At 42.5% G+C, this 11,703-nt stretch overlaps 1 protein-coding gene across 1 annotated transcript; it reads right to left on the bottom strand.

The window, feature by feature from the left end:
• On the bottom strand, positions 1–1,703 carry LOC139218071 (heparan sulfate glucosamine 3-O-sulfotransferase 5). The gene is made up of 2 exons (XM_070849606.1): positions 1,597–1,703; positions 1–931 (listed from the first exon to the last, which is right to left on the bottom strand). The coding sequence occupies exons 1-2, from the start codon at positions 1,701–1,703 to the stop codon at positions 1–3; spliced, it is 1,038 nt and encodes a 345-aa protein (XP_070705707.1).
• Positions 1,704–11,703: the final 10,000 nt, after the last annotated feature.

Genomic DNA, 11,703 nt, shown 5'->3' with positions numbered 1-11,703 from the left:
TCATGGCCAGTTGAATGTCCTACCAGTGATCTGGTAGAACTTCTGATTGAAGGGGTGAAAGAATTTCTGTAGTTTAGTCACCACTGATGGATCCACCTCTGGATGGATGCGGCCCTTGCTGCCTGCCAGGCACTTGTTGAAGACAATGTTAAATCGCAGACAGTAGAATCCCCTGGTGGCATTGAAGTACAGGTTATACTGGCTGATCCTCGAGGGAAGGTTGAGGAAGCGTTCGACAAGCTGCAGCTCTGGCAGCGGGTCCGTGATGAGGCGGTCCCCGTCCACGATGTGGAACTGCTCCACGGGAAAGTACTTCAGCCATCGCTCCAAGTGTTTGGTGTAGATGCTGGTCCGCACCGCTTTGTACTTTGTGTTCACCTCACAGGTGCTTGTGTCGATGGCGAGCTTCTCGAACTTATGGTAGGTCTTGTTTTTGCGCTCCTTGCCCTCCAGCACTTGTGTGTAGTCGGACACAGCTCTGGTGGTGGGCTCACGGACAATGATCAGCAGCTTGATGGAGGAATTCATCTTGAAGATGCGTTCAGGGACCTCCTCTGTGATGAAGTATGCTGGGCTCTTCTCAATGGTGATCTGATGAGGGAAGGAGAAGGGCATTTTCTCTCTGTACCAGTCAATGCCCCGGGCGTAGTTTTGGTCATTGTCAAAAAAGTGGATCTCCTGCGAGGCCTTGACCACTGCAGGATGCAGGTTGAGCATCTCCAGCAGGGCGCGTGTGCCCCCCTTGCGCACCCCAATGATAATGGCCCGAGGCAGTTGCTGGACCAGGTTGTGCAGGTGGATTTGCTCTTTGGTTGCATTGCCCTTGCGAAGTTCATGAAGCAGGCCACGCTTAAACTGCAGGGTCCGGAGAGGGATTTGCTCTGGCTCAGGAGGGGGCAGTCTGCTCTCAATGGGGCAAATGGGCTGTAATCTGAAAGAATAACAAGCAAAAAGCATCTTCAGTCTCAGCACTATTTCACTATTATGCTTTTTCATTTATCAGGTTTTGTGCTAAATCCCTCAAAAGAGCAATCTGTTGGTGGTGCATGGACATTTTTTCACAAAAATCTTTTTCATTTGATATGAACTCTGCAAAAATCTTCATCTTATAAAAAAAAGTTTGTCTATTATATAAACTTGAAGGTATTATTCTCGTAAGGACCAAATCATCATTCATATTACAGTAATATCTCATAGTGTGTGATAAAAAGAAGTATATTTCTTAACAAGAAAACTAAAACCATCTTAAAATATGATGTTTTTCCATTCTTTCCAAGCAAACTTCTGCTGCTGCTCTTCCCTTTGGGAAATTCCTCTCCTGAGCAGGGTTTCTCAGACAGCATTTTCTCATGTTATGTACAGTACAAATTCTGATTCTGGAGAACTGGCAGAACTTATCCTCACAGGTGGAACTCTGGGAGGACATACTGCCTGCCTCAATTTAGGGCAAAAGTGTCCTGATGTCCGTGGCTGACAAAACTGTAAACACATTACATTTTATCCTAAAAACTGCTAACACAAACACACGTACAACAACATGTATTGTTACAGTGATTACTTACCTATAATAATAATACTATAATATTATTATATTACCTATCCAAGGTCCCAACCCTGGCCACGAGATAGAGGACACTTCCGATAGCAAGGCTGCCCAGAACGAAGAGCTTCTGTCTCAGCAATGCCTGCTGTTTGAATAGCATGGCCCTCCATCAATCTTCAGGACTGCGTCTTCAGCCTGCACAGAGCAGAGCACATAAACCACTAATCACCAGGGGAAGAGAGACAGCCTAATGTTTATTAACACACACTCGATCAAGCCTTACAAGTGATTAGGCCACGCTCACACACGCCTGAAAAGTGCTGCGGTGCCATTAGAGAAAATGCTCACCCACCGACTGGCACTTTGTTACATTTATTTATTTATTTCTGCCAACTCCACAATCACATTCACTCTAATATGCTGCAGACGTGCTCTGAGTCCCGGCTTTGAGACGGGACTGTGTGATATCATGTGCAGACACACTTTTGCATCTTGCTTGAAAAAAAAAAAAAAACGTTCAAAAGTCCGACTCTATGTGCCAGTTAGAAATGAGTTAAAAGTTAAAGCTGCGATCTGTGTGAGGCCGTTCCCTAAGTAGTCACCATCTTTACAGTATCACACCATCAAGAGGCTGGGCATGAAGTGTACAGTGGGTTTCCTGGAGCGTTGTCATTGAAAACAGCTCCATACTGCTGCTGGAAACCTTGCTGACAAGAGCGGTAAGAATCAAGTCAAGTTAAATTAAAGATCTAGTCAGAGATCCTAATCCAGTTGTGAAATTCTGGAAATGCTAGCTGCCCTACTGGGAATGTGCATTTCAAGTAAAAATGCTACATGATAGTCACTGTGAACTATTTGTCCACAAAGCCACAATGGCAGGGGCAATCTCCCCAGGAGGACAGGAGAGGCTGCGGGGGTAAGAGCTAAGCTAACCCGGCTTATACCTATACCAAAAGTCCAGAATGGCTGCCTAAACAGTGAAAAATCAGAAACTGTCCATCACATCAGACACAGACACCTGGCCTCATGTCAACGGGCCACATCCAGCTCCTGCTCCTGACGGGCAAACTCCCAGGTCTACTTTTTAAAACAAGATCATAGTGGTATAAACTATTCATAACTACACAGAATTTAACAACTATTTGAATATTCATAGCCCAACCCTAATCACTACCCAGCCCTGGTTCTGTAGATAGAAAGCAATTCCACCCTATCAGCAACAGGTGGCGCTGTGCACATGCACATGCATGGGGGTGGGGGTGGGGGGGCAGTGAGCAGTGGAGCAGCTAACAGGAGCAGCTACTGGAAGCAGCAGTGATGTGAGGGGGGTACTTTTTTCACTGTAGAGCTCAAATATCAACAGTAAGCACTCAGCTTAAATGCTTTGAGGAGCTGAGGGGAGCTGCAGAGTTGGGTGATGGACATGTTTCACATCTCATCGTTATTTGGACTGTTGTGGATATAAAAACAGTGATTAGTGCAGCTTTAATGTTACAGAAAGCTTTAACTATTTCATATGGGGCCCTAACATTTTTAAGTGTCCTTCTCTAAAAGTCTTCAGACAACCGGTACCGGTCGGGTGCATGAACGGCCACATTATGAAAGAATTCATGTCTCTGTCCAAGAGAGGGCACGGCACCCTATCGTACGCACAGAGCACAGTCTCACTGTAATTAAGGAAAAGAGTTTCCTCAGTTTTTTTTGTAGATCGATACCTGAGCCCTTTCGGCATCCACAAGCTTACCACAGTGTGACTGGGTAAATCACATAATAGAATAAGAGATCCAGATAGAAGTCGTGGCATTATTAGAAAAGGGCCAACTGCACTCTAATCCAGCATTTAAAGCTGCCCACCCTTACCAATGGAGCAGATCCTCTTGAGCGTCTCATAAACAAGAGGAGAGAGCTTTTGACCCCAGTGTGACCGGAAAACATTTCACTCATATTGCCTCATGGTGACTTCTGAAGGGAGACCAACAGGGCAATTGCAGTTTCATCAGTCTGACAAAGAAGAAGAATAAAGCCAGTTAGCCACGGGCTGGCCTTGTGTTTGAGGAGTCCCATTTAGAAAAGGAATGTTTTCTTATTACAGCCAGCATCTCTGTAACAAGTGAGAGATTATACCCAATGGAAATAAAGCCTGCTCTGTATCCTTTTAGCGGCAAAGCGCAACATACATCTGATCGTAAGACAACAGATCAGTTCACCTTCTTTCAGGTGTGTCATTGGTTTAAAAAAATCAGGCATTCTTCCGTCCATGAGAATCCAAAAAAAAAAAAAGTACACCGTGTTATGGACGTGTTCAACTATTGTTTTGGGCTTCATTCCATTTCTAATTGCTGCTGGTCGGCCATAAGCTGAATCCAAACACCCCTATAGCTTTTGAGAAAAGGCTTTTTATTGCCTGTGGTTGTAAATGTGAAGTCGCACATTTATTTTCATGCTTAGAAGAATATGTGTCGGAGGATTTTTTAATATGAAATTAACTTTCTTAAAACAATACAGCACTCAAAGGTTGTGTGTGTGTGTGCATCAAATGTACATTTGCCATACAAACAGGATGAAGATGGGGTTATCAAACACTTCACATCCCTCATTTAATACTTGCACTTGCACACATATTTTTCGTCAAACTGGACTTTAGACTGAACTGGGTCCAACCTCCACTGTTACACAATTTAAAAATGTATCCACACGTCACATTTAATTTTTGTCACCTTCACATATTTCATAGACCTACACCTCATTTGGTTATCCATAGCACAGTCTATATTTCCTTTGTAAAGTCAATATATAATTTCTCCAGTTTCTCCATTTCATAACTATCAGCCTACTCTTCCACTCTGCAGATACATTTTCAATTTTCAATTTCATTTTAATATTGGGCTACTTATTTCATTTCATAAAGTGGGCCTTCAAAGCTCTCTTAAACTAGATTCTGGATGCCTTGTGTCCACGAAATGAAAACATTCAAACTTTGTCACAGAGCTAAACTAAATACATTGTTTTCGATCCTCCGGACCGCCGCGGTCTGATGTGGACGGATTGTGTCCTCATTGCATCTACTGTGCATTCACACCGATACTTAGAGCTGTCAACTTGTGATCAAACCGCCCAAGATGGATGTTAATGCCAGGTCTGAAGACGGCCTCGGGCTCATTAAAATGGGAGCTCTTCTGGATGCTATCGACAGTGTTTCCGTTGAAACACTCCCTGACCTACAGCACTAACCACACACTGCTCTGTAGCGCTAATGAATAGAGTGTACCACTTACTGCAAATTCTTTATGACTTATTTATAAGCACACACAGAAATGAATTGTTTGCCCTGTCAAGGAGCTACAACCAGAACAGCTGTGCCTGGCCATGAGCACGAGAGGGTACTTGCACAGAATGATCAATTAAGGAGCAGTTATTTTTATAAACTAAGCACCGGACCGAAGCTCTAACTTTTTTAAGGAGCTGAGATAATTTACAGTGGCTCTGATTATCTGCTCTGTGCATATTTAACTGCACCATATAGTTAGAAATAATCATAAACCTGGAGAGAATAAAAACCTACTTTCCACTCAAATGACAGAATCATTCTAATCTGCAATGCTGGTAAAATGTCTCGTGCCACTCACTTCTTAAAATGACACTTCTGCTCCTGCCAGGTTAAGATCAATCCTGAAAGGAAGGTGTAGAAGATATTTAGGTTGTGTATAAAGCAGATTCTTTTACAGCGTGACCTAAAAAAAAATACTCCTCTGTTTTCTCCTTGTAGGGCGTCAACACAATGGAGTGTTTTGATCGAACAACCAGAGGGGTAGCAGCATCAGTGGGAGAGGAGACAAAATGCTGTCAGATTCTTTTTTCAGAAAATGCCGTGTGCCCAGATATCCTCAGTGAGGGAGGCAACATTTGTCTGGAGGTGATTTAGATTGAAGTAGACGGGCAAATGGCTCTTGATTCTGCAAGGTAACATGACTGTTTTTGCCAATGGAGTTTGATATGCACACACACACACACACACACACACACATATATATATCTTTTAATTTTCAATTCAAACCCCAAATGTGAAAATAAGGCCTACCACATTCATCCTTTCAAGAAGTGTCTCACTAACTTTGAGGGCAGAATGCCAAAAACCTCCTGTCCTGACACTTTAATATTCTAGTCCATAACAGAGATCATCCTCCTCTGTCATTTTTTTGATTTCTCTCATCTCAGCTCCTCCTGACCTCCACATGCCTCGGATCACCCCGGCGCTTTCGTCAGCGGCGCTGACTTCACACACACACACACACACACACACACACACACACACACACGAAGCAGGGATGAAATGAAAAAGCAGGTAACTTGGTTTTTTTGCCCCCCTCACGCAGTTTTGACCGACATGTGTCACAAGCGATCAAACGTACATGAGCTCACGGCCCTTCTGGGCTGATGGGCTGAGAACGACTGCAGCAGAAACGTTTAGGAAAAAAAAAAACACTGAGCGATTAGAGAAATGCTGACTGGCCTTTTAGTGTGTAATTAAAACAGTGAAAAGCGTTGCTGTTTACAGGCCTGATAACAACTATAATTAGTTTCCAAATACTGGAACGTGGAATATATTAGCTTGATAAAAAAAGTGGCCATTTGCAGTGACACTGCACAAAAACCTGTTTAGTTATGGAGGCACTTTCTGTGCCATGCTAATAATGTGCACTGCTCCGTTCTCATTTTTAGAGGAGTGCACAAGGGCACTGGTAAAAATAGACAACTGCAGCTGAGCTCTCATTAGATTCCTTCCTACTCTCTTAATTCGCTGTATTTCTGAAAACACTGTTGTTGGAACAGCAGAATACCAGCAGAACACCCATCTCTGCTATCACAGATATGCTATAAACTGTGTGGCCCGGGGACTAAGCAGCAGCTTGGTGGTGGAAGAGGAAAACTTTCATGTGGACTCGTGTCGTACAGCGACCACATCTAGTAAATCAGATCTATGCCATTTTCTACACGTCCAACCCATAATTCTCTGAGGCTTTGCTGTTACTTTCTCTCCCTTGGTTTTTTTTTGTTTTTAAGTAAGCAGGAGTGTGAAGTATCAGATAGATGCTAGAAAACTGAATAACTCTTTCTGTGTGAATATTTTCAGGTCCAAGGCAGTCATGTCTTTACCTGGAAACAGGTGTTAAATGCCAGAATTTTAGACCACAGATTTGTATTTTGGATGTTAAACCAGAGAAATAAAACACCTCCCTCCAATCCCTCATCCATCCCAAACCTTTCGAAAGAGGCCGAAAAGGAAATGCACACACACAAAAAAAAGAAATAAAATAAAACACGCGCGCACTTTTTACTACACCACTACATTTATCTCACAGTTTTAGTTTTTAGTTTACAAATTAGAATTTTCCATAGAAAATAAGATCAGCTTCTTTAAATACAAGGCTAAATCCAGTGCATTGCTTTAGATTAAACTGCCCAACAGTGAAGTCGTTGCAAGGTGCAATTCAAGGAGCAAAGTGCTGCTTACACATCAATGACTGACGCATTATGATACAATAATATATCATGGACTATGACTTCTCCTAAAAGTTCAATGCAGGACTTTTACTTGTCATTGAGTGTTTTTACACTGTAGTACTGCTTTCTTTAAAGGAGAAATGAAAAATGAGTCGTTGTAGCAGAATTTTTCCTTCAATTTCTAACAAACCAACTTGTGCGCATGAACGCAGCAGTTAGTACAGTAAGGTCATCCAATGAAGACACGACGTCTAGAATAGAGCTGGTGTTATCCAGACCAAATTAGTTCAAGCTCCAATTCAAGTTCAAAACACAAGCCGCGCATAAACAAGTCATTAACACAACGCGAAATGCAAACATGCATGCACAAGAATTAATAACAGTGGCCAATCCATAGCCGTCCAACAGCATCAAACACCACGAGGTGTGCAAAGTGCAGATAGACTGACCCTTCCTTGTACCACAGCTGTTCACAGGTCCAGTGGCTCTTCTTTCTATTTGTGTTACATACGGACAATCTGATGTGCGTTCCTGATGGCAGCAGTTTAAGTGGTCATACAGGACACGAGGAGGGTCATAAAACTTAGAAGAATGAGACCCAAGATGAAGAATATAACAGTTTTTCTTAAACTATTTGAATGCCAGATATTTTTGGGGACAGTGGATTCAGCTGATTGATTGACTCCTCATCTATTATTTGTGGAGAGGGCTGGGGAGAGACTATAAATGGCTGTCACTACTTCATACAGTCTTCCAGTCTTTTCATCCTCTGACAGAACTGGTGCACACTCCAAAGTCTGTCTGAAATCAAAGAGGACTTTATCCACTCAAACACGTTTACATGTGAGAAAAAAAAAAACAAAGTTAATATAATAACACGCACGCGGCTCTTTTGTTAGTGGAAATAAATAAAAGTTGGATGGAGACAGAAAGCAGCGGTGGTGTACTGTAGCTCCCCGAGTTGGAGTTGAGTCAGCTGGGGACACTGTGGAGGGGGAAGAGAGAAGGGGGGGACAGGGAGAGGGCAGAGCATCGATGAATAATTCACCAGTATGCGCTTTATTATTGTTATTGATCTTTGCTTATGCACGAGGGAATGATTCCGCTGTTCAGCTCAGAGCTCCGCCCTCTGCTGACCTCCACTCCACTCCTCTAAATCAGGCGTCCATTTTGTGATATTACACCTCCATTATTTATCACCCGCTGCCACAGATCCTGTTGTCTGAAACTCTAGCATCCTCATATCCTCTGCACTGTACAGCTTCTGGTTTAGAAATACACACAGCACATGTAGACATTTAAACATTCTGCCTATATACGCTTCGGATAATGTAATTGACATGTACTCAACACCTTCACTATACACGAGTCCTAATAGCTTTTAACTTGAGAATGCACATACAGCAAGGTGTGTTTGTGTCCACCTGATGACTGTAAGTCCAATATTCTTTCTCCATTTAGCTCTGTTTTTGGTCTCCACCATTTCCTGAGGGAAGAATCGGACTCTTTAGCTGCTAAATCCTCGACTATGTTCACTTGCTTCTCACTAACTGCGTCTGTCTGCTGTTTGGTGCTGAGCAGGTAGTGCAGAGGGGGTTTTTAGAGCTTTTTCTCCGGAAACAATACTATGAGAGTGGTAAGAATGAAACAAAACAGCACCTTTAGTATCCGTTCAGATAAACAATGAGCTATCAAGAGGCTCATGAGGTGCCAGAGTTATCACTCAGAGGAGGACATACCAGAGACTATAGTTGAACACTGACAGGGGTTATGATTCAGGCTTGTGATACTTATCTTGCCCCACAAGCTTATTTAAAATATATGTAATAATATATATTTGCTGAGGGTGATGCCATTGGAATCGATGGCACAAATAATCTGGGACGCAACTGAGAAAGACTAGCACTAGCATGCTCTTGGCTGGCAAACATGTTGGAGGTTAGCTGGTTCACCAACCAGAGGTCAGACATCATATTATTTGTAAGTCTTTGAGTGTTTAATGGTGCATTCATGTGGTATCAGAGTAATTGGAAAAATGAGTTCCCAACTGGGAAAATTAACGTGAGCGCCCTATCAAGTCGGAACAACAACTTGGAAAGTTTGATCATACGCACAGAAACATGGTAGTTTGGTTGCTGGTAGGGAACTTTTTATTAATTCATTTATTGCATATAATGTTTTTGCTCACATTATGTTATTTGGAATGTGGTATTAGGATTTTATTGGTATTGGTATTAGGTAACTATGATTTGCTGTCCATGCAGGATAACCTAGATTAGTTAGAAAAGTGAATTACTTGCATTTGCCTTCATAACAAGTCAGGTGATGCGATATTTTAGTGATTTTAGGGAATGGACCGGGGAAGCAACAGTCTGTGACTTGTTTAACGGCACTGAGCAAAGACACACAACACATCCTCTCAGTAGCGTCCGTGTTGATTAATGTTGAAATGTATTGAAAATCTAATGAACACAGCAACTCCGAAAATGGGTCCATCTGACTAAATGTTGTATTTTGCTTGAACTATTAATACCACTAATGCTTGTAATCTTCTTCTGTATACCTGCAGGATATAGTATATGGGCCGATTTATCTCTCTTGAAAAGTTGCATACAGCCACCAAATTGCCTCTCAGTGTCCTTGGTGAGAATTACAAACTCTCACAGCAGGATGAGTGCTGTCACAACACCCAGAAAGATATCAACATGTAAAGAGGTAAGTGTTCTTGTGTTCTGCACCCTCTCAGCGAACACACACACCTCTCAGAAACCCCAAACCTGATTAGCTCTCTGGGCTTTGCAAGGCTCTGAGAGCAGTTGGCCTCTCACGTAATCTCAGATTTGATAACTAGCCACTTGTGCTTTGGGGATGAAAACGAGGTTTACTCTACCGATGAGCCAGCGAGCGCGCGTCATAACGTTTTTGACACGACGGCACAGAAGAATACGACGAGAACACGTTAGACTCAAGAAGGCAATATCTGGCCTTACTTCTGACTGCTGTGTGACCTTCAAACACCAAATAAGACAGCAATCACGAAGCTGTGAGCTGGAAGACAAACAGGAGCTTTTCTTTTTTCTTTTTTAATCTTAAACCCTTGTGTGTGGTGTGCATGTACTCCCGTTTTAAAGCTCAACTCACACGCACACGCAGGAACCCCACATACAAAGACAAACATGAAGACGCTCCTTTGAGAGGTTCAGATGAGTGACAAGAGAAATCCTTTCAAGAGCTGTGAGAACATACAGCTGAGTACGTATCACTTCCAACATGATACTGTCATCGTGATCTCCTCTCCTCTTTTCTCTGCTTTTGAGCGCACACCACGAGGGAATAAAGACACTCCCAAAATAGGCTGAGTAGTAACCAAAAACACACTTGAAACAGCCTCGTGTGTGTTTTTTATTCTAAAGGAAACTCACTGATTTCTAATTACAGTTGCACATGAAAAAATAGTAGACTACCTCAAGGACAAGAGAGTGATTTGTTAAAACACACACACACGCAGCCCCTAAAGTCCAGAAAGCTGAATTTTTTTATCTTGCGTGCACGCGATCATGAATTCATAAGCTTCTATACATTAGAATATGAATATTGAGCTTACCTTAAGTATTTATTGTTTTCTTCTCATTCTCTGCTGATAACTGGTATGGATGCTGCTAATATGTTAATGCAACAATAACAAAAAATGCTAATGTGATGGGTCCGTACTACTAGAGACTCACGTGGAATTAGAATTAATTATGTTGTGCACACAAACTTGTTCCCACACGATGAAGAACGGTCTGAACTTGTCTAGTGCCTTTTTACTCATATTCTAAGTTGGAGGAGACTATTCTTTCACGCACACATTCACACTGTGCTTCAGGAGCAAGTCGGGTTTCAGTGTCCTGCCCAAGGACACTTGGAGGAGCTGGAAACTGAACCGCCGATCTTCTGCGGAGTGTCACCTGCTCGACCTCTGAGCCACGACCACAAGGAGCTCTATAGCATACAACCATGAGGAATTCTGTAGTGCCGCTGCTCCACTGCTAATGGCAAAAAAAACAAAAACGGCACTTGTCCAACATTGACTTTCAGATTTTTCAGTTCTCAAACAATTCGTTTTCAAATGATGCTGTAATGAAGCTATAATCCTCATCAAAGCTGAGTATGCGATGGTCTGCCCTCAAAAGATTATGAAATGAACAATGAGCAAATATGCACGCACATGTTTGGAAATGTGTTTGCTTCAGTGCATCTACTGTATCTCAACAGTACGGTCGGACTTAACATGACAGCAAATTCTGCATTCACGCGAGCCCAAATGACGGCTGTGACTTTACACTATTCCACCATGGCGCTTTTTCTCCTCTGCATCTATGACAAAGTTATGTGTTTTCACAGTACATAGAGACAGGTATCCCACATTTCTGTGAGGGGAAAATCATGTCAGAACTTGGCTTTGAACTCACTCGGCTCAATCCTGACTAGCAAGTGTCAGAGTTTATCCTTTATCAGCCACTTCCAGCAGGCTTGCGAGCGTCTATTTTGAGGCTGATGTGATTGTGTGCTTCATGTCACATCTTTGCCTGTATCACTGTACATGGTGACGACTAACAAGATTAAGTAAGAAGGCCTGTTTTTAGCTTTCGAGTTAAGTGCACTAATGGGATTTG

Source organism: Pempheris klunzingeri, chromosome 18, assembly GCF_042242105.1.
Source record: "Pempheris klunzingeri isolate RE-2024b chromosome 18, fPemKlu1.hap1, whole genome shotgun sequence".
In the NCBI taxonomy this organism is placed as follows: Eukaryota; Metazoa; Chordata; class Actinopteri; order Acropomatiformes; family Pempheridae; genus Pempheris; species Pempheris klunzingeri.
The sequence above is the reverse complement of the archived record's forward strand: the minus strand, read 5'-3'. Positions and strand labels throughout refer to the sequence as shown.